Source organism: Rhipicephalus sanguineus, chromosome 7 (genome assembly GCF_013339695.2).
Source record: "Rhipicephalus sanguineus isolate Rsan-2018 chromosome 7, BIME_Rsan_1.4, whole genome shotgun sequence".
NCBI lineage: Eukaryota > Metazoa > Arthropoda > Arachnida > Ixodida > Ixodidae > Rhipicephalus > Rhipicephalus sanguineus.
In genome coordinates this window covers 25,350,588-25,374,524 of record NC_051182.1, presented here as the reverse complement: position 1 = coordinate 25,374,524, position 23,937 = coordinate 25,350,588, and the positions used below count along the sequence as shown (strand labels likewise).

The following is a 23,937-nucleotide window of genomic DNA, read 5'->3' as shown; positions in this document are numbered from 1 at the left end:
CAAGCGGCGCTGTCGTCGCGCCACGAACTTGAGCGTGCGTTCCCAAGGGGTTTTAAAGGAGCCCTGCGACACAAATAAGCATGCCATTTTCAATGCTTGTTCTACTATGGAATGCGCCAACATCGTTGCGCAAGTAGCATCGCCGAAAACGAAGCAGTTATAATTTTATTTCACCGGATAAGCTACTGTGATGATGGGTTCGTGGGCCTTCAGACACAGACAGAGTCAAGGACAAGAAAACATTTATACACAACACTCATCAAAAGACAAATACATAAGATACACTTGCTGGGCACTAATATACACAAGTACTCTTCCCTAAAGCCTCAGTCCTAGCAGTCCTATACGCCTACGCGAATATCCGCGCGTTCTGCCTAATACGGAGTCTATCGCTCCGTAGACGTCACTCACGGCACCGAAGACCGCGTAGCTGGCGCACGCTCGCAGCAGGAGAGGCACGATGAGCCGTCGACGTGGCAGACCCAGATCCCGAGCTGCTGGCTCAGGACCGCACCGGACCACGATGTACCAGGAGTAGCACCGAGTCCACTCAGCATTCTGTAGTACCGGACCGGAATACGTGGCGCCAAGACCACGCCCTCAGAAGTCGGTAGTGCCGGACCCCAGCAGCCTCAGCACCATGGCCCGACTCGGTAGCTAGCTGGTCTCGGACACACCATCTGGCACACCATCAGTAACTTGGCCTGGCCCGCTCGCACGTCCACCGCAGGAACACGCCGCAAGGCCTCGCCTGGGACACCCGTTCGCCACAGGAAACGCCAGGCTCGTCCCGGCTGGTCTGATGGCCCCCAGCTCGCGGATCGAATGAGCTGCTTCTTGCTCGATCGCTGGCCACGCTGGTCGCCGTTCTGAAGCTCACGCGCTTCACGTTGGCCTCTCTCGCGCGCACTCCGTCGTCTTCTTCAGTTTCGTTTTCGCTTGTTATTAACACCTTCTTACTACATTCCCCCCAACTTTCAGTACGTTGTACACACGTAACACACAGTTCCCGACTATAACACACAAGTTCACAACACAAATGTCCACAAATGCAAGAACCATTGCGTTATGATCACAATACCTGATAAAAATTTCGGCAGATCCCACGTACCGTGGGAGTCGATCTTATGCGAAGCATGCGGCGGGTAGGTGACTGTGCGTAACTTTTTTTACTTAGCGACACGTTACAAAATGACGCTAAAGATCTCTATAAATTTTATACGCACACACACACACACACACACACACACACACACACACACACACACACACACACACACACACATATATATATATATATATATCGCATATGTGTTATATAACCAGTTGTTTACGGTTGGGTAACGCTGCCAATGGCAACGTCAGTATTACCAACACCAGAAGCGGTAAGCTGATATTTAGTGCTTATACGTGTCCCGAGAACGCGTGCACGTTTGACCAACCCGTGTGCATGTGTGCAAGAAGTTCTTGACAGTTCTTGAACACGGGCATCATCACCGTCATCAGTGAGCACCAGCAGCTGGTCATGACTTGTTATATATAGATCCGGTCGTGATCGTGGTGACGAGGGGTCCATGTGTAGTGAAGTATGTGGTACAATAGAGCTGTTGGAATTTGTGGATGCCTCGGTCATTTCGTCGACAAATTGTCTGTCGACAGAGCCAGCGACATGTCGGAACCTGAAGCCACCCTTCGCGTTGGTGAGGTATAGGCCATCGAGGCTGGTAGGCCTGGATAGTGCTACATAGACCAACATCAGTAACAACGTTGCGAGCACAGATTTTCCTGTTATCGCGCTACAACGGAGGTGTCCACTTTCGAGCGGTGCATGGCAAACAAATGAGAAGGCGATGCGAACAGGGTCTGATTACGCTAGCGCCTTCCACTCTTGGAGGTGAAGCCTAAGCGACCCCCCCCCCCCCAAGTTTCTTTAGTCTGAAATGACGAATTTTATCTTACATTTCTTTAACGTAAATATTAGCGCCAGCCAAAGTACTTATGCTATGAGCGAAAACGAGCTTACACGACCAAAGGTGAAGCGCCGGTGAGGTGCCCTTCTGGAGCGGAAACTTATGTTTGTTCTTATATTTAACTGAGATAGTTACACGGCAATCACTAGTCAGTGAAAGACGCACGACTCATATAGTCAGCACCAACGTTGTCCACACCACGAATGTGTTCTACGTGAAAGTCATACTCCATAAGAAGGAGACTCCACCGTAGGACCCGATTATTTAGGTGCTTAGCTGACTGAATATAAGTCAAGGGCTGGTGGTCACACTGCAACGTGAATGGCTTGCCGTACAGAAAAATGTGATATTTGCGCACAGCCCAGACTACAGCAAGGCCTTCTCTTTCAATTGTGGAGTAAGCTGCTTCACGTGGCAGTAATTTGCGGCTCGCGTAGGAAACTGGGTGCAGACGGCCTTGGTGTTCCTGGAGTAATACTGCTCCTAAGCTCCGTGAAGACGCATCAGTGCGCAGAACAAATGGTTTTTGCAAGTCGGGTGATTTTAGCACAGGCTGCATGGACAATTGGTTTTGCACGTGTCGAAACGCTCTCTCATGTTCTTCGCCCCAGACTAACTTATTGGGGTGGCCTTTCTTTGTAAGTTCTGTCAGCCCAAAGGTCAGCGCAGCGTAAATAGGCAGAAAGTCACGGTAGTAGCCTGAGAGGCCGAGAAAGGCTTTCAATTCCTTCTTGATGCTTGGCGGCACAGCTGCTTGGATCTTATCAGTAATGCTCTTACTCGTCTGCAGCATACCTTGCCCAACAATGTGACCCAAAAAAGTGGTAGTCGGACAGCCGACCTCACATTTCGCCGGTTTTATAGTTAGACGAGCCGCTCTGACACGCTCAAACAATCTCTTTAGGGTTACCAAGTGTTCTTCCCAAGTTTCCGTAGCGACGAGCACATCGTCAAAGTAGTATAACACGTTGGGAATCCCCTCGGTGACGACTCGCATTAAACGATTAAATACTTCTGGCGCAGTCTTGTTGCCAAAGGGCATAAAGTTGAAGTGGTACAAGCCAGATTCACATGAGAAGGCCGTGAGCTCTTTCGACTGACTTGCCATAGGTACCTGCCAATATCCTTTAGTGAAGTCAAAGCGCGAGAAGTAGTTGCATCCCGTAAGCTTAGCGAACATCGTATCTGTACGAGGAATCGACCCACAATCCGGAAGTATGACCTTATTCAATTGTCGGAAGTCAATACACAACCGCATGGTGCCATCTTTCTTCTTGACGACCACTATGGGCGAGCGATAGGCTGACGTGGACCTTTCAATGACGCCTAACTGCAGCATATCCTTCACTTCCTCCTCGACGGCGTCTTTGACAGCAAAAGGTAGCGGGTACTGTCGCACCTGTATTGGAGCCTCTGATGTAAGCTTCAACTCACATTGAACAATGTCAGTCTTCCCAGGTATATCTGAGAAAACGTCTCTGAAGTCTTAAGAACCGCTGTGGCTTGCTCTCGCTCGTCAGCGTTGAGTTCCGATGCTATGCTAACGTTAGTCCAGTCCTGTGTCTGTTCTAGTGTGATATGTGGCACTTCGTCGGACTGAACCTCGTCTGTGTCACTTGGCAGCGTCGTGGTAACACCTGCGACCATTCGTTGGCTTAGCGGCTTGCGCTTCTCATACTTCTTTAACATATTTATATGAAAAAGCGTAACCTTGTGGCCCAGGTTTACGAGGTAATCCAGTTCGCTGCGTTTCTCGATAACAGGAAAGGGACCCTTCCAGGAAAGCACCAGCTTGTTAGCATCGGCTGGTAATAATACCAGCACCTGGTCACCAGGGACAAGTTCGCGCTTTCTCGCTTTCTTGTCGTAGCACCCTTTTTGCAGCTTTTTCGCTTTCTTCAATTCTTCGTGTGCAAGCACACAGGTGCGTTCTAAACGTTGCCGCAGCTCCACCATATGCGTATATGTTGTCTTGGTCTCTTCATCGAGGCCAGCGTTCGTCCAGAGCTCCTTGAGCACAGCCATTGGCCCTCGCACGTATCTCCCATATAATAATTCAAATGGTGAGAATCTAGTGCTACATTGAGGAAGCTCTCTGTAGGCGAGCAGTAATGGACAAATGTAACGGTCCCAACTTTTTGGACGCTCTTGACACATGCGCCCTATCATGCGTTTTAATGTGCCAATAAAGCGCTCAATCAGACCATTAGCCATCGGATGGTATGGCGTAGTGGGCAGCTGTTTGAACGAAAGCAGTCGACTGAACTCCTTCATGACTGCTGACATGAAAGATGTGCCGCGATCACTGATGATCTCTCCTGGTATGCCGACGCGCGAGAACATTTCCAGGAGACCCTCTGCAACCTGCCTCGATTCAATGGAGGGAAGTGCTACCGCATCGGGGTATCGCGTTGCAAAATCTATCATTGTCAGTACGTAGCGATTGCCCTTTTCAGACGTTGGTGACAATGGACCGATAATATCGATGCCGACTCTCGTAAACGGTGTTTCGATGATAGGCGTGGTGCCCAAGGGAGCGCGTCCCACCAGGTGACGTGGCACCGTCCGTTGACAGATGTCGCAAGATTTCACGAAGCGTTTTGTGTCGGATTGGACACCCGGCCAGTAGAAGTCTCCAGTGACCCTGCTCACTGTCTTCGTGATACCTTGATGGCCCGCTAAGGTGCCTTCCTGAGCTAGTTTCAGCACCACCTCACGCAACTGTCGTGGTACAACAAGTTGCTCCAATTCAGTCCCATCTGGCAACTTGTGCTTGCGGAATAAGGTTCCGTCCCGAATGAAAAACACCGTTTCCCGATCGTTCGACACGATTTTCTTTCCAACCACCTCGAAACAATTTCGTAAAGTTTCGTCATCCGCCTGATATTTTTTAAGCGCCTCACTTCCCACTTCTAGAGCAGGCAGCGTCATCACAGGTAAGGAAGTATGCTTCCTCGTTTCTCCTGCTTTCCCAACGAGGACTTCTTCAGGTTGGGGCCGCTTCTCCGTGTCTTCACGTGAGCGTTCACACGCTTCCTCTGCATTCGATCTTGGTTGGGATGCGGGCAAATCGCCAGATACATTCTGCGTACCATTGATAGCATTCCCTTTGCTAGAGTCTGTGCCCGGTGCATGCCTTGTTTTCACATGGCCAAGTGGTGCTAACTCATTTGGAGGTAACGTATCCGGCAATGCTGCGCCATTGATGTTGCCTAAAATGACGTCATATAATGGTTCCGCCATGCATTTAACGAGTACCTCTCCAGTAAACAATGCACATTGCAAAAAAACTTTTGCCTCTGGGAGGTATCGCACAGTGCGGTCCAGTAAGTACACTGGGCTCGTTGTTCCCGTGAACTTCTCCTTCGGAACCAAGGATTGCCGCACGACGACCGTGTTGCAACCAGTGTCTCGAAGTACATGCACTGGTCTGTTCTCTAGGAACCCCTTCACAACAGGCATGTCAGTGACTCCAACGGTCTCAGATCGTCGACTTGATGTGGCATTGACAATGGGTATTGTTTCGCCGTCGTGGAGAACAACGTAGCCATTCTTATGCTGTTCAGGTGTCAAAGTTTCCTGGTTCTCCGACAGCATACATGATGCCTGGTCTTTGCCAAATTTCTTACCGGAGCATCTGTCACTGCTGTGACCACGTTTCTGACATACTTCACATCGGCTGGCAGTATTCCCTTTCGTGCGGGACCAGCAGTCAGCTGCGCGATGGCCTGCCTTGTCACACAGGTAACAGCGACTTGCGGCCTTCTCCATCTTCTTCGCAGACTCCGACTTCGACACCGACGGTCCTGGTTCCTTGGGACTGCGTTCTTTTCCTAAGTTTGTGAGCGCCTGCGCTTCCATGAAGTTGTCCGCAGTCTCGCACAGCGAACTCAGTGTCTTGCAACTTCTTTCCTTGAGAAAGATCCTGAGGGCCGGAGAACAACCCTTCATGAATTGCTCACAAATCATAAGTTCTCTCAAGCTAGCAAAGCTTGTCTCCGTTTTGCCCATCTCCAGCCAACGGTCAAAGTAACCGGAGAGTCTTGCAGCATACTGCAGACCAGTCTCGTTCTCTTCGGGCTTGGCTTTACGAAACTTTTCACGGTAACCTTCCGCAGTATAGCGGAACCTATGGAGAAGCGCTGCTCTTAGCTGATCATAATTCAGCGCGGCTGTTGGATCTAACCGGCCTATGACGGTTAGTGCTTCTCCTGTCATACATAGGCTAAGCGAAAGAGCCCATTTTCCACGCGGCCACCCTTGATATTGCCGCGCGTATGTGCCAGTGGCGGCGGCAACGAAGCAGCGCGAGTATTTTTGGCCCATCGCGGGGACGAAGAAGACGTGGCAGATTTCTCTGAATGATAAAGCGTGTTTGCCTGTCGTTCTCCGTGTCCTCGTCGATCCCACGTCGTTACACTGGTGGAGGTGCGGGGTAAGCTTCATGCTTGGCACTCCTTCGCGGAGCCGTCAATCGAGCCCGGAATCGCCACCACGCGTCGAAACACCGGTCCACCGATTCAGTCGCCGTCTGTTAGGCCTGGCGCCCGAGCTCAACCCCCTGTCAGAAAATTCCAGCAATCGCTTGCCTCCTTCAACCATGGCCACTGCAGCTCCATCGCACCTGACACTGCAGAATCCTATGATTCCGGAGTGCTTTCATGGTGAAGCCTATGAAGACGCCCAAGACTGGCTGGACCAGTTCGAGCGTTGTGCGAAATACAACCAATGGGCCACCCCAGAAGCCAAGCTTTTGAATGTCTACTTCTACCTGAAGGACAACGCTCAGACGTGGTACATCAACCGGGAAAGAAGCTTGGCTACTTGGGACGACATCCGCGCCCAGCTGCTTGACACTTTTACCAGTGTCGACAGAAGGGAGAGTGCACAACGTCTCCTGGAAACCCGCATCCAAAAACCAAACGAGAGCGTGGCTATGTTCGCCGAAGACATGGCCCGTCTTTTCCGTAGGGCAGACCCCGAGATGCAGGAAGAGAGGAAGTTACGCTATCTCATGCGAGGAGTGAAGGAGCAACTGTTTGCTGGGCTTGTGAGAAATCCACCAACAACAGTAGCTGAATTCACCAAAGAAGCCACAGCGATCTAACGGGCTCTACAGCAACGGTACCGCCTGCATGACAACATGATCAACTCTGTAGCGAGTACTTCTGTTATGACTGTGAGCAACGAGAAGCCTCTACGTGAAGTCATCCGGGAGATTCTGCGAGAGGAGCTTCGGCAGCTTGGTTTAATTCCACCAGAACCGGCGCCGGCATTGTCTTTTGTCGCTGATGTAGTCTGGAATGAGGTCCGTCAGGCTCTTTCATCGCCCGGCTATTGTGATGTGCCGCGGCATCTTACTTACGCTGATGCTGTCCGACGCCCAGTCATCGCACCTTCGACGCCGCCGGCACCAATGCCTAGACCACCACCAACCCTCGCACAGCCGATCTCATCGCCGGCGACTCTCCCAACCTCGCCGATCTCGCCGCCACGAAGAATGCCGTATGGCCGACATCCAAACACTCGCGCTGCTTCGTTGCCGTCGCCACTGGCACATACGCGCGGCATACGGCGTATCATCCCCAGACCAACGGGTTGACTGAACGTCTCAAAAGGACCCTGGCTGACATGATAAGCATGTACGTAGATGTAGAGCACACGAACTGGGACGACATTCTACCCTACGTCACGTTCGCGTACAACACGGCACGTCAGGAGACCACTCGGAAGACACCCTTCAGTCTCGTTTACGGCCGCGAAGTTACGACAACATTAGACGCAATGCTCCCTCACGAAAATGATGGCAATGAGGTGGACGCTGAAGAGTTTACACAGCGAGCAGAAGAAGCTAGACAACTTGCCCGGTTGCGAATCAACCAACAACAAGGCTATGACGCCAGACAGTACAATCTCCGACACAGACCCGTCACATACAACGTGGGCGACAAAGTGTGGGTCTGGACACCTATTCGTCGGCGTGGGCTCTCCGAAAAGCTATTGCGAAGATACTTCGGACCTTACAGAGTTATCCGACGCATCAGTGAGGTCAACTACGAGGTTGTTCCGGACGGCTCTCAGAGTTCAAAGCGCCGAAAACATTCGCCAGAAATTGTTCACGTGCTTCGGATGAAGCCATACTTGCAGTGACTAACTGCGCAGTTTCTTTTTTTTTACCTTGCTTTCTGAGCGTTGAACATCGGGGCGATGTTTATTTTTAAAGGGGGAATAATGCCGCGCGTATGTGCCAGTGGCGACGGCAACGAAGCAGCGCGAGTGTTTTTGGCCCATCGCGGGGACGAAGAAGACGTGGCAGTTTTCTCTGAATGATAAAGCGTGTTTGCCTGTCGTTCTACGTCTCCTCGTCGATCCCACGTCGTTACAATATGTTGCAACCCGTTCAAACCGCTGCAGGTACGCGTCGAGGTCGTCCCGTGTTTCATTGAAGGGCGGTATCAGCTTATGAGGACTGCAGACCTCCGTTATCCCTCTGGTGCTCGTGCCAGATCCTCCTTGCTCATCAGTTTCAGCTGACTGTAGCCTCCCTGTACTCTCCTGAAGTCGAAGCTTCAGCTCTAGGATCTTCAGCTCCTGTTCGTGCACTTTCTGCTGCTGCTCTAGTAGCTTTTGTTGTCTCCCTGCATTTTCTTTTGCGACCTCGCGTTCTTTAGCGCGTTCATCGCGAGCTTGAGCGCACTCTCGTTCTACCCACTCTCTCAGCTCAGCATTCTCCAACCCTAGCTCTCGGCCAAGTGCAATAAATCTTTCCTTCTCCATGACACAGGCTGTATCTGAGTAAAGGCTTCAGATTTTAATAAGCCATCCTGGCATAGGCTCGCCAAATTGTGATGATGGGTTCGTGGGCCCTCAGACACAGAGTCAAGGACAAGAAAACATTTATACACAACATTCATCAAAAGACAAATACATAACATACACTTGCTGGGCACTAATATACACAAGTACTCTTCCCTAAAGCCTCCGTCCTAGCAGTCCTATACGCCTACGCGAATATCCGCGCGTTCTGCCTAATACGGAGTCTATCGTTCCGTAGACGTCACTCACGGCACCGAAGACCGCGTAGCTGGCGCACGCTCGCAGCAGGAGAGGCACGATGAGCCGTCGACGTGGCAGACCCAGATCCCGAGCTGCTCGCTCAGGACCGCACCGGACCACGATGTACCCAGAGTAGCACCGAGTCCACTCGGCATTCTGTAGTACCGGACCGGAATACGTGGCGCCAAGACCACGCCCTCAGAAGTCGGTAGTGCCGGACCCCAGCAGCCTCAGCACCATGGCCCGACTCGGTAGCTAGCTGGTCTCGGACACACCATCTGGCACACCATCAGTAACTTGGCCTGGCCCGCTCGCACGTCCACCGCAGGAACACGCCACAAGGCCTCGCCTGGGACACCCGTTCGCCACAGGAAACGCCAGGCTCGTCCCGGCTGGTCTGATGGCCCCCAGCTCGCGGATCGAATGAGCTGCTTCTTGCTCGATCGCTGGCCACGCACGCTCTCTCGTCGCCGTTCTGAAGCTCACGCGCTTCACGTTGGCCTCTCTCGCGCGCACTCCGTCGTCTTCTTCAGTTTCGTTTTCGCTTGTTATTAACACCTTCTTACTACAGCTACCTTCATTCCGGACTACAGCGACATACATGGGCTAGTTTAGGTATGGCAAGTGACGTTTCGTCATGTGGCAGTGACGACAAAGGCCGTGCGTTTTGATTGTCCTGACGCGAGAAGTACCATGCAATATGATATGGTGGTAGCTAGGTCATGTAACTGAGCCATAAAAAGAATAAAACCCCTTTATTATGCTTCCGCAAGAACTCACTTCTGTTTCTAACTGATGTATTTTCAAAACAACGGACACGACGCTAGGTGCGCTGTGGAACTGTTGGGAATAGAGTTACTGTATATGCTATCTTTCGGTAGCAGAGTTGCGCCACTGTTTTTCGGACTAGAGTTACTGTATATGCTACCTTTAGGTAGCAGAGTTGCGCCCACGACCTCCTCTATAATAGCGACCTGCTCATACCGGCTCTCTCTATGGCTGCGCGTGACTCCAACTTTCGGAGGTCACGTGCTCGTCTAGTTACCAAAATCGTCACGAGAGGCCGCCTCAACTTACCCCCATAGCAGCCGACGCGACGACTTTGAAAGGGTGCAGCTCCCTCGGAAGCTACCGCGTTACGAGTGTGCAGCGGCAGGTATTTTGTTTTCTTTATTTAGGAACTTGCGTAAGGATCTTAAACAGAGTTGTATGTTTTACTAGTGCGTAAAGACGCGGCCGAGAACGTGAAGTCGGGGCATTGACGGCATGCCTCGGCCCAGTGCAGCGGTCCCAGCAGTTACTCAACACGGCTGCTGTGTGTGTGCGCTGTAAAGAACTTTCTGCTGCCGCTGTGTGGTGTACATTCACGCGTCCTTCATCGCGACACCTTCGTTAATAAAGTCGGTAATGTAATGGGAATGGCAATGGGAGTCCTGCGGTGCACGACAAGCGGTTCGCATAGGGTGTCGTCCTTTAAATAAAAACGCCGATGGCACTTGGTACTTGAGACATGAAATTTCAACATCTCCATGGCCCAGAAGTCTGTCATCCGTAATCACAGAAGTAGAAATCTCCAACGACTTGTAGCCGTGCGGTTTATTCCGCCCATTTGCACACAGAGGAGTGCCTAAACTGCAATGCTCACATTTTCGTTTCTTGTAGCACATTCAATAATCTAAGTCTCGGTTTCACAGTTGAAGCGTTTTAGCGCACGTATCAGTACGAGATCACGAATTATATGAAGTACGATTAGCTCCAGGCATATGTTTATATAAAGTAGCGTAAGCTACGTTTAACCACGACCGTACTTAACACACCTTTTTATGCATTACGCGGACCAAGCTGCTTCACTTACCATGCATTTGGTCTGTTACGAGCACTGGCACTTCATCATGTCCCAATGAAACCAGCACACTTGTGTTACTTGCAAGAGCAAAATGCAAAGGCGTCTTAGGTGACTGCAATTAACCTGGGTCTTTCTGCAAATATATTTTGCTGCACTTCCCTTAGTAGGGCCTCTCAACTGCTGTGTCCCTAATAACCCACTAAATAAACGCTAAAGCTCATTATTTGAGAAACTTATCCACGTCACACTAAGGAAAATGCTCATGCAGAAGGAACACACTTCATGCATTGTGAAATGCCAGTACATTTTTTTTATTTGTTTGCCACTCAAACCTTGAGCACCTTTCGCGACTGTGGCTTGCTGTGCAGCAACTTCCTTTTTGCATGTGTCTCAGTCATGTTGCTGGAAAAGTTTGCCAGAAAGGGTCGCAGGAACTTCACGAGAATCAACTTAACGAGTGCAGTTGTATGTGCTACACTGTCATTCCTTTCACACTTGAACAGGGGGTTCTTGATGACAGATGGGAGCACAGCACACGTGAACTTCTGCAGTGGCTGTGGTCGTCTGATGAGCAAAGCTGCCGCTCGTGAGGCAGCAAATTCAAGGAGGCTGACAAAGCCAACAAAAGCTATGCTGGGGTATGACAGTCCACCCCTATCAATGCCTGCAATTATGGCCGTTGTCGTCGAGTGTGACTTAGGCGATTCAAGCTTCATGATGCACCCTTCACACATAATGTTGTCTCGAACCGCTCGCACGAGAAACCCAGCAATCAGAGCAAGAGTGCTGGACCGCAGGCTTTGTTGTGGAGGATCTGGAAAAAATATATGTAAACATAAAATAACAGCACGTTCACAACAGTATATATAGGCTAGAATTTCGAAGTGATTTTACATCAGATTATGAAATATCCGTTATTACACACATGTCCTTATATAATTTTTGGTAACGGGTGCTTGCTCGAAACTAAAATCTAGCACTGTGGTGCAGTGGCCTTACTAGCAAACTATTAAAAAGTGAGCTTTGATCCTGTGGCCACAAAAAGATTTTTTTTTATGCCTGACGTAATTGACTGATTTAAAAATAAAGTTTTCTCTCTCTATCTCTCTTATGCTACTATGGTGGCGCTGGTGTGTGCAATTCATACTTAAAAAAATGTCCATTTTATTTTTGCAATGCCTATATTTCAGTGATCAATTAATCTGTATGAAAAAGTACCAAAATATAAGTAACATACGTGGGTAGCGTTCCAGCATGGTCAGGTGCGGACGCAAGAGCTTCTTGATGTCGGTCTCAGAAGTGGCCTTTGTCGGAGCAAGAGGAGGCACTGTAGCCAAACCCAATTGTCCCACAACACTCCCAACATTGCTGGATGGAGAGGAGTGAATTATTCCAGTCACCAGCACTTTCTGGAGCGCCGAGAGGGCAGCATATGCATCTGTTTGATCGTTTGAGCCGTTCAGCTGCCTAATGGAAGAGAACAGTGACTCAACATCATCGCTCGAGAATCTTGCAGTCAGCACAAACTTGAATCCTGTGCTGAGGAGGTGCCTGGTGCAGAGGATTGTTGACATCGTCGTCACTCGCAAAGCTTCGTACGTCTCATTGGAAAGAAATTCCAATTTGTAGCTCGAGCTTTCCTTCCATGATTCGAAGTAACGCAGGCACTCTTTCTCGAGCCAAACAAGTCTGAAAAACAATATAAAATTTATAACACAATGAAAGAAAAATTGTCCATTTGAAAGGCCAATTATGTGCTTGGCTTTCCTAAAGGTTTTTGTAGCCTCTTATGACTTGTTTAATTAATAATCCTATGTTTAAACAGTGCAACTTCTCAAACCGACATGGCAAGACAACAAATAAATCTTAGTGCATTGCTTTTACTAGCGTTTCCGTAATTTTATTTAAGTGTTAAATAGTAACTACTGCAAGTATAATATGCACGACTAACCGCTCATCATCCTCTCCATAGAAAGGCATCCTCATGGCATCTCTGCTGGTCCAGTGCAACGTTGTGCTTTGGATGTTGTGCAACACAAACCACTTGTAGACCATTTCCATAAATTCTACAGTTGGCAGGCAATCTTCAAAGCCACGAGCGCCTAGGTGATCTCCGTGCTGCTGGAGAAACCTCAAAACTGATGTCACCTAAAAGGGAACAGTGAAATAAAAAGGGTGTTACAGACTTGCTGAATGCAGTTTGTGAAGACGTAACAAGTAGATGCCGTAAATGGTGTATGGTCACGCAAATTTAGGAATGCGGTGGCACTGATCAGCTCTGTGATCAGTGCCATCAGTTTGACAGCAAGAGCAATTCAGGTGCACTTCTGCACAGGCACAAATATACAACTTGGTACAAGTACACTGCACTGAAAATTGCTTTACCTGCGGGGAAAAGATAGCAACCGCTCTGCCAACACCCATTTTTTCAAAATTACTTGGCCAGAGGTGCTTCTTTGTGAGGCACCTCACCAGCTTGAAGGCACCTTGCTTTTCTTGCAGGTCGTACAAGTTCCTGTCAGAGAACACCATATTAGTTAAATGAAACACATCAGAAAAACATTTTACTTACCTTAGGTAGTCTGGAAGGATGAGAATGCCACTCTTCCTGAAAATTCTCTTTACATCTAAAAATTGATTCCTGATGTTTTTCAGGATATGGCAGTAATCAAATGAAATGAACAAGCTGCGACTGGAATCAAGAGGGTGCCTGGAACAAGGTTTGAGATTCTTATGGTTAACTGGGGAACATGAAGTTATGCATACACATCATATTGAAGCTCAGCATAACAATGGATATATCACGCAGCACTTCTTGACTCGCCAAAGTATCTGCACTCACGTGATAACAGGTTTGATGCTGCCTCCAGACAACATTGCAAAAAACTTGCAATTGGCACTGTGGTTATCACCAACAAGTCGTGTCACTTTGAACCCAGCATCTTCTACACACTCCATAACTTTCAAGGCTAGCAGATGGAGCTGTTCACCATTCAAAGCTTTTGTGAAATAGTATCCAACAGGAAGCCTGTAAAAGAGATCAGTTTTGTAAGAAATGCAGGCTTTCAGACTTTATCAGTTGATTATTGTTTACACAGCTATGTATATACCTATAATGGGTAGACAACCCCACAAAGACAAAGCACAGAAGATGTGTTGCCAGCTGGTCCTCCAGGCCATAGTCTTCTTCTGCACCCCCCAGGTCCACCAAACCATGCACAGTGTCGGAGTGCTTTTGATACGTCATTGCTTGTTTTATGGACATCTCGTCCATGACAAGAGATCCGCAACGTGCCTGAAAGAATGAACGAAAACATGATATGCTCGTTTGGGCAAAATCTCATGTTTTACCTGTTCGTTGTGAAGTTTAGCTTCAACATGAAGCCGCTTTTTGATAAGGGAGGACACGACTTGTCCTGTGCACGCTCCAATATAGCGCTTCAATGTGGAACGGCTGGGCAGCACTAGTACACCCGTCTCCCGGAGCAAACGGTACCCAGATGGTGATTTGCCGTGCCAAAGAACACAGTTTCTTATTGTTTCTTCACGCCAGTGTTTCTTTTTGGCACTCAATAAAACAAGCTGTTCCTGAAGAAACAAAGCCTTTGGGTCGTTGTTGTCTATCTTCTCCTGTAGGGATTTTAAAATTTAGAAATAAAAAAAGGCAGATAATTAGGCTGGTTGGTACACAGCTACCGTAAAGTACACAGGGCTCTAGCAAAGCATGGAAACTAAAAGGCCACTGTGGCACCCTGCTTCCTCTCAACCTTTTTTTTTTTTACCTATTCAAAGATGTTCAGTTGCATAGACATAAATATAGTTCATTTTCGGTGATCACCTAAGAGGTGAAGTCATGCAATTCATCTGAGTGACTGACACTTTACGTACCTGGAGAATGGTGAAATTTGATTTTTTCATGCAGGCATCCATTTTTTTCATCCGTTTTCTCAGTGAAGAAGCTTCTTCTTGCAGACTCTCTCTCTTCTTAACAAGTCTTTGGCACTTCCTTGTCAAGGTCTTCAGCTTCTTCTCTAGCTTCACTATTTTTGTGGAGTGAAGTCTTGTCTGCATCCCTCGTGTCCTGGTGAGCTTCTTCAAAACCAAGGAAGTCTTGCATGATGTTGCAGGTGCAAGTAGCAATATTGGTGGCATTTCCTGCGATGCACACTCTGTCGATTTATCATTTATTGAGAGCGCTAATGGTATTGCTGCAGAACAAGTCTGTGCACTTTCGGGACCATCTTGTACTTGACCAGGTGCAACGTTAGAATCGCAGGACTTTTCTAATGACATGAATTCCGGGTTGCCTTGTTCCTGTGCAGATGAAGGTTCAAACAAGCCACTACCTGCATTGTGCTCACTTTCGACTTCTCTGCTTTGGACCTCAGACTGAAAGTTGGGAGTTCCCACCCTGGAATGTAGATAATTTTTAAGGCACATATGAGACATCAAGCAGAAATGTGAGAATTTATTGCCACGTTTGAAATGTATGTAGGTCAGTGATATCACAACAAAATAATGCATTTACACAGATTTTAGACTTACATTTTCCTTTTGGCATCCACATCAAGTCCGCCTGCAGGTGACGAAGGTGATGGGCGCTTCAACTCTCTTCGCCCCTTCTTGGGCTGCTCCTGCAGATACGTTGGGTAGCTTGGAAAAATTGATGGAACGGCATCTGGTTTTAGCCTTTTCGACTTCAAGCCCTGCTTGTAATCCTCGGCCTTAAAATGAAGGCTGCACACTTTACTTCGGTCACTTGGAATCCATGGCTCTTTTCCCGGACCTGCATGTAGTTTGTGCATGTAAGCCACATAGTAATTACGTTGGAAGTTGTCAAAAGAGCCACGAAATGTGGCGTGTATGTCATTAAAACTCCACACAAATTTAGGAACACTTTCAGCCGGCTGTTATGAAAATGATGGTCAACGAACAAACTAAGTGCGCTCATTCACATTAGAAACAGCCTTAAAGACATTGTGACCACACAAATGAGGCTAAATTTGATTACCTGAGGCGACCAGAACTACATCTTCGGAAACAGCGCGAGCACACGGGACAAGAAAGACAGACAGGACCAGAACTACTGTTATAGTTTGCAGCGCTCTTATTCGCGAATCGGGGGCACTCTAATTGGATAATCTCAACCTACATAGTCTCGCGTGCGGATTTCTCAAAAGTGGAGCTAATCTGAAAGTAGCATTAACACAACATTTGCAGCGTTTGCAAGCAGGCTGTCTTCAATTCAGCAGCTACAGAATTCCTATTGGTGTTTTTGGGTTGAAGGTATTTTATGTTCCTCATAATCCGCGTAGTTAGGAGGAAGCATGCTCACATCGCAGTACTGTGAGCAACGCATCCTCTTTACCGAACCAGTCACTCTTTGACATTGTTACATCAACGCCATACAAACTATAATCGTTGGCTTTCGTTAGTGTGTACTCTACTTTCCCTCAACTGTACTCGAAGCTTATTTTACTACGGCTTACCTTCACTTTGGCGAGAAATCTTTTTCAGCCAAAGTAGGCGCACATCGGTGACAGGAAACTCGTGGAACGAGATGCCATTTGATGTCCGTCCGCTCGATTTACAGAACGGAACGCAACAGTAAACCATAGCTAAATAGTTTACTGTTGCGACCAGTGCTGTCACACGTCAAGGCAATGAAAAGAAAAACAAGAATCAAAGACCGTAGGATACGACACACCACAACGGCATAAAAACTACACGTGCGATGCCTGTGTCTGCCTGCGAGATGAGGGTAAGTTGTAGCGCCACGGTTTGCGGTGGCAGCTCGGAGAACTAAAAAAAATAAACAAGCAAAAACAAACTTGGCGCGCAGGAGCGCCGCAGCACGGGCAGGTCGCTAATTCTATAGAGGAGGTCGTGGTTGCGCCAAGGTACGCCATCTTGGGCTCCGAGGTTTTGCAGGAAAGCCACTCACCACCCGCGGAGCCGCGCTCGCGCGACAGTGTTGGTTTATGGCGGCGGTTTTGGACGCCCGCTTCGAACTGAATTTAGAGTTGATGTCGCCGGATCTACTTCTTTCGTAGCAAACGACTGTGTAAAATTGCTTCGCTTGCCTTCAAGTAGCTTCGACGACCGAGTATTACGGATAGCTTAGCCTAGTTTTCGAGATTGCTTCCCATTTATAACGACCCTAGGCCTAGCTGGAAGATCGGTGTAAACAAGTATGCAAGATAAAAATTTCACTTTAGGTGCGCGGTTCAGATTTATTTACTTTTATTGTTACTAAAAAAAGTAGTATTATTGCGTCGAGTGGGGATACAGGCGAGAATTCTGTTTTTTTTTTCTTTTCACTTTTTTCAACGCATTCACCCTCCTCCAGGTGGCGCCACCGTCCCAGCTTGAGCACGTAAATGCTATTCCGCTAAACTAAAACACGCTGTCCACAGCGAACGTTAGCGACACGGTAACGATATTCCCTTAACCCCCGCTATCACGCTAACGCTAAACTATAACTGTTTAATAACAACGGCACCGATGTCAACCACCCTTGAGCGGCCGGAATCTGCGGAGTGTCGGCGTCGCCTGCGAAGTTGGCAGTGTTGGCTTCTCCGCAGCGCAAAGGAGCCACCTATGACCGCGTGATCGCGGTCGGCGAATAGCGTTGCTGAAATCATCGAAGGCAGAGCGAGCGGCGTCCGGAATAGAGTTACTGTATATGCTACCTTTAGGTAGCAGAGTTGCGCCACTATTTTCCGGACGCCGCTCGCTCTGCCTTCGATGATTTCAGCAACGCTATTCGCCGACCGCCATCACGCGGTCATAGGTGGCTCCTTTGCGCTGCGGAGAAGCCAACGCTGCCAACTTCGCAGGCGACGCCGACACTCCGCAGATTCCGGCCGCTCAAGGGTGGTTGACATCGGTGCTGTTGTTATTAAACAATTATAGTTTAGCGTTAGCGTGATAGCGGGGGTTAAGGGAATATTGTTACCGTGCCGCTAACGTTCGCTATGGACAGCGTGTTTTAGTTTAGCGGAATAGCGTTTATGTGCCCAAGCTGGGACGGTGGCGCCACCTAGAGGAGGGTGAATGCGTTGAAAAAAGTGAAAAGAAAAAACAGAAATCTCGCCTGTGTCCCCACTCGACGCAATATTACTACTTTTTTTAGTAACAATAAAAGTAAATAAATGTGAACCGCGCACCTAAAGTGAAAATTTTTATCTTGCATACTTGTTTACACCGATCTTCCAGCTAGGCCTAGGGTCATTATAAATGGGAAGCGATCTCGAAAACTAGGCTAAGCTATCCGTAATACTCGGCCGTCGAAGCTACTTGAAGGCAAGCGAAGCCATTTTACACAGTCGTTTGCTACGAAAGAAGTAGATCCGGCGACATCAACTCTAAATTCAGTTCGAAGCGGGCGTCCAAAACCGCCGCCATAAACCAACACTGTCGCGCGAGCGCGGCTCCGCGGGTGGTGAGTGGCTTTCCTGCAAAACTTCGGAGCCCAAGATGGCGTACCTTGGCGCAACTCTGCTACCTAAAGGTAGCATATACAGTAACATTTCCCAACTGTACAGTAACTCTAGTTGGGAATAAAGTCACTGAAACGGGAAAAGTACCGCGATCGTCCTGCCCGCCGCCATATTTGGTCCAGCGCGGCCGAAGCTGCGGCGGCGCGGTGTTCATTTCACGCGGAGTAACGCATGTTTTACGCATTGCGTGCGCTTTTGCAGCCCCGAACGAAGCATACCGTTGTACTCTAAAGGCTCATTCACACCGAAAGCGGGGCGGCCAAAGCGGCAAAGCGGCAAAGTGGAAAGCGGCGAGAACCTCCTCTCCGGGCGGCGAAAGGGGGTGGAAAACGAAGCCTTCGCTCCCGGACCGATTTCTTGCCGCCTCGTTTTCGCCGCCTAGAGAGGAAGTTTTCCGCGCTTTGCCGCTTTGGCCACCCCGCCTTCGGTGTGAATGAGCCTTAACTGATTAAGAAAGAAAGAGCGGCAGTTTTCACTTGCCTACACGCGCACGCACGCGTACTAACACGGTAAAAAAAATGCGAACTGCGCGGCATTTACGCGCTCGGCTCTCGGCATTTATTAAATGCGAATCATTTCTTAGCGAACTTCTGCGATTTTGAACGTTGTATCTATCTATCTATCTATCTAATTTAGCCGCCCACGACTTTGTGCTCTCCTGGCTGTTTCTTTAGTGGGACGTGCACCAAATTTGCTATGGCAGAACATGACTGTATGACGAATATAAATTATGGGTGATAACATGAAAATAATGACACGAATGCCATGTACGGCATGATTTACATGCCACGCTCATGTGCGCTCGCGGCCGCTTCCGCTAGGTTGATACACACCAAAATTGGTATGCCGTGACAAGAGTCTATGATCAATAAAAAATCACAGCATATCCACGGAGTGAATGATGATGAGTGCGCGAAGCTGCGGAGGTTCATCGGTAAACCGTGAATCTTCCGTGAATTCTGCCCAGTACATCATCACCGACGTGAGATCGGGCGCGTTTATACTAAAGGTTCGATGAGTTATGACGACTTGCAGCGCACTTTAATTTTACATGTACGCTGTGAATTTTCATTGTTTAGAAAACCATTGCTTAGAAAAAATCTGGCGTCTTTCGTTAAGCAGCTGGCGTCTTTTCGTTTTGCTTTAGAAACATCTGGCGTTCTTTCGTTTTGCTTTTACAAAACATCTGGCGTCTTTTGTTGGTTTATTTCATCAATCAACGGCGTTTTGAAAAAAATTTTTATTGTTTAATCACGCACAGGAGAAATCTCACCAGGCACTACCTTGGAGGTAAAGAATGGCTGCTAATGGGAATGAGAGACAGAAGAAGTCGGCTTTTAGCTAACGCTGCGAATTTTTTATTGTTCAACAACGCACAGGAAAAATCTCCCACCGGCACCACCTTGCAGGTCAAAGCGTAAGACTGGTTACATACTACGCTACGAGGGACGAACGGGTGCCGCTATAAGGAGCTTCGCCCCTAGTACGTAACTGGTTATAACGTGCAAATCATGACAGGCATGCCATGTAAAACATGACTTAGATGACGTGGTCTCGGAGAGCTCGCGGTCGTTTAATGAAATTCATATATACCAACATTGATATGACGAGATATTTCTGTATGACGAACGTTAGTGACAGGTGGTAACATGTAAATCGTGCTAGGGTCAAGGCTTGGGCAAGTTGGTTCATTGTGCAAAGAAGGGAAAACAGCGCTGAATTTTTGGACGAACACAAAGGAAGACAGACGACGACAGGCGCTGCATGTCATGCAAATCATGCCCTACATGACATGCGTGGCATTATTTTCATGTTAACACCTGGCATTTATGTTCGTCATACAGTCACGTCATGCAACACCGATATTGCTGCATATCAAGCCAGCGAACCGGCCGCGAGTGCACCATGAGCATGGCATGTAAATCATGCCTTACATGACATGCGTGCCATTATTTTCATGTTTCCACCTGTTATTTATGTTCGTCGTACAGTCACGTCACGCAATACCAATCTGTAGCAATCAGTTTTCATGGCGCGCTGATCGTTATCTGTGAGCCCAAAGGCGTCAGTTTTACGCCAAACATAATGAAGAGCTGCCCGGCAATGTTATTGTGCATGAACTTTCTGCGTCAACCACGCGAAACAAGCTGCACTAGTTCAGGGGAGGCGCAAGCTTTCCCCGAAACAACATTCGCGAATTCTCAGTGAAGCTCTTACCTCACATAGGCGGGTATCAGTTGTGGCAACAAATTTTTCCCACCGTATTCTGTGCAGCCACACAGCCCGTAGCTTGTCATCCTTTTTCCCGCTGGGAATAGCAAAGATGGCTTTGCCCGTTTCCCGCCGGTTAATGCACCCAAAAGCGCAGCACCCAGGCATTCTTCGATGCCTCGACAGGCTTGCGTTGAAGTGTCGAAACGATACGGGATGTCGTAATGTTCCTGCACGCTTTTCTGAGGCTATAAAAACAATCGCCATCCAAAGCGCCGTGCGTCGGCGGTCGGGAGACACTAGCGAGGCGAGCGAGCTGGACCCTTTATGTGGCGAAACCGACAAAAGGGCGCGGCGGCGAAGAGAAAACGAATGCGGTACTTTTCTTGTTACAGTGATTTTAGGTGGGAATAGGGAGCCTATATGAACGACCATGTAGGGGATCCCTGTAGGTGGGAATTAGGGCGCCTCAATGCCAGCGTTCCTTACTGGGTCTAACAGTGGACATTACAGCGTTCCTTCACACAGGGTGGCGGCACCCATTGACCGCGTCGCCGCCACATTGGGTGAAAAAGTGGTGTTATCGCGTTGTGTGATGTTGCTCCATATTGGGTCAAACACTGGACGCTGTCACGACCCTGTACGAAGGAACGAAGGAATGCTGCCATCGAGGCGCCCTAGGAGGGAATGGTAATCAAACGATACTCTTCCGCGTTTTGCTTTTTGCGGCATCAGGCAATATCGGCCACACCGGCAGCTGCGAAACGCGCAACGCTCAGTTCGGCACAATGCTAGCTGTCAACGAAAAAAGAAAATTCTAAACGTTTACCATCCGACGTCTTCCGCGGCATCGGGCGGTAGCGTTTCGTCCAGGCCCTCGGAGCCACCTTCGCGTTGCGCGTGGCTGAGCGACGCGTTTTCAATTTACAGTGGCTTGTCCGGATACGGCACTACATGCAAGGCATTGCTACGTCGCAAGATCTCGCGCTCAAGGTTTGTTAGATCATCCAGACTTAAGGCCGATTCACACCGAAGGCGGGACGGCCAAAGCGGCAAAGCGGAAAGCTGGGAAAACCTCCTCTCCAGGCGACAAAAACGAGGCGACAAAAAATCGGACCGGGAGCGATCGGACTAGCCGCCTCGTTTTCCGCCCATTTTCGCCGCCTGGAAAGGAGGTTTTGCCCGCTTTCTACTTTGCCGCTTTGGCCGCCCCGACTTCGGTGTGAATCAGCCTTCATTGTGTGCACTATACGACAAACCGAGACCGTCTGCTAGGCGACGTACGTTGTTCGTCGTAGCCATGGCTGCAACGCCGTCAAAAAGAGCGGTGGCAAGGCGCGGTTTGCAGACCACCATAAGGCGAGACTTCCGGTATATGTCTCTATTAGAGGCGCGCGGTGATTGGAAACGGCCTTTGGCGTCAGCGGGAGAGTGAAATGCGAAAGGGAACGTTTCTTGTCGTCGTCTGCTCGAGTTTTGAACGTTGAAGACTAATAACACCAGTTTTGGCGCACCAATTTTCGTAATTATTGTTGCGTTCGTCTCTGCATTCATTACTACACGCATTCCAGCGGTAGATAAAACAGTCGCAAAAGCGTCGCAGGTCCCCTTTAATGTCCCCTAGCGTGCCTCAATGCCAGCGTTCCTTCGTACAGGGTCGTGACAGCGCCGCCATATTGTGTCGGAGCACGTAGGGACGCGCTAAATTGGCTACACCACACAACGCGACTAGAGTTACTGTATATGCTACCTTAGAGCCGTACACAGTAACTCTAAACGCGACAGCGTTATGGCGGCGTCACGGTCAATGGGTGTCACCACCCTTATGACAGGAGGCGGCACTTGCACGGAGGCACCCTAATGTCCTCAAATCATGGCCATGGCTGTCACACGCATGAGAATTGAGAAGGAACCGAATACGGCGTTATTCCTTTTGCGCAGGCTGCATCAGGTAGCGGACACCGGTGATCCTTCGGAAGAATACAACGGAAAACCATACTGCGGAAAGACGCCAACCGTCGCTCGCTGCCTTCGCACAGAGAGGTGACACCAGGGGTCGGGGAGGAATGGAGCATTGCCAACCGGCGTGTACGGCGTACAACGATCAAGTTTGCCAGATCAACAGTTGCCTCTCGAACTGCAATGAACTGCTCTTCGATGTCGGCATGGAGCTTCGGGAAGAATACGGCGGCTCCTTCTCCTTGGTGAGCATAGAGGCCAGCGGAGCCAAACTGATGCCTCCTCCTGACTCGGATTCGTACAGGTCATGTGCTTACCTTGGCTGGCTGCTCCGAACACACGTCTGCATCACCGGCATCGACCTGTGCAAGGCCGCACTCCCAGGCACGGCATCCCTATGTGCCAAGTCAAACATCCTGGTCGCCTTGGAAGCACTGCCCGAGAACTCCCGGCTGAAGACACTCGCGTTGGACTTCCGTACCGATGACAACGAGCAGACCCGCCTCACGACACTTCTTCCCAGGATTCGCAGTCTGGAAGCGCTGAGTTGCTTTAATAGCACAGACGCTATTGTGGACGCCGTATCGGCGCTTTTGAGAACGACGACCTGCCTTACTAGCCTAGTTTTCCATGGGTGTTTCGACTACGGCCAGCCACCAAAAGCCCTATTCGACGCGCTGACCGCCAACTCCACGTTGAAGTCGTTCGACCTGAGGACGGAATGGATGGCCGACGAGCAGCCAGGGGATCTCCGTGAATACGTGAGGAGTAACGGATTGATCACAAAGTTGTGTGTTGACGACAGTGATGCGGATCGCCAAGAGTTGTTGCTCGACGAGACGCTAGTTCGTAATAGCACACTATGCACGCTTAGGATTCTGTATGCTTGCGGCGGGGAAAGGACCGCCAGTTTCTTGACAAGGATGCTTGCAGAGTGTTCCGGCCTAAGGAATCTTTATATTGGCTGCGTGCGGGTCCGGTATATCAATGTATCCGAGGCCACATTGACCCGCTGCGCGGAGGCACTGGTACAGAACCAAACCTTGGAAGAGCTCACGCTTCCGTACTCCTTGTGGTCTCCAAACAACTGGATTGGTTTCTTCGCCTTGCTGCCGAGGAACAGACATCTTAAAAAGATGGCTGTCTCGCATGAAGCAAGGGCAGATTATGCGACGCTTCCGCTTGTACTCGAAGCACTGGCGCAGACAAACTCATCGACGCGGGTTTCCTTCGGAGATTACACACACGGAATGGGAGTAGACCTGATGCATTTCAGGGTCTTTTCAAGCATCGGCATTTCCGGAGAACAGAGCGCGCAAGTTTACGCTCTACAAAGTCTGCCTGCTTTGGATCACTTCACCTCCCTCTCGCTAGACGTATCCGAGGCTAGTGA

The 23,937-nt window shown here is 49.2% G+C and overlaps 1 protein-coding gene across 1 annotated transcript; it reads right to left on the bottom strand.

The window, feature by feature from the left end:
- Positions 1-10,760: 10,760 nt before the first annotated feature.
- LOC119400634 (DNA transposase THAP9) lies at positions 10,761-16,571 on the bottom strand. Its single transcript, XM_037667672.2, has 11 exons — positions 16,362-16,571; positions 15,418-15,658; positions 14,761-15,283; positions 14,224-14,502; positions 13,983-14,167; positions 13,715-13,900; positions 13,445-13,582; positions 13,258-13,387; positions 12,824-13,020; positions 12,110-12,561; positions 10,761-11,686 (listed from the first exon to the last, which is right to left on the bottom strand). Exons 1-11 carry the CDS (start codon positions 16,486-16,488, stop codon positions 11,199-11,201), a joined length of 2,946 nt encoding a protein of 981 aa, XP_037523600.2. The 5' UTR covers positions 16,489-16,571; the 3' UTR covers positions 10,761-11,198.
- Between the last annotated feature and the right edge of the window lie 7,366 nt (positions 16,572-23,937).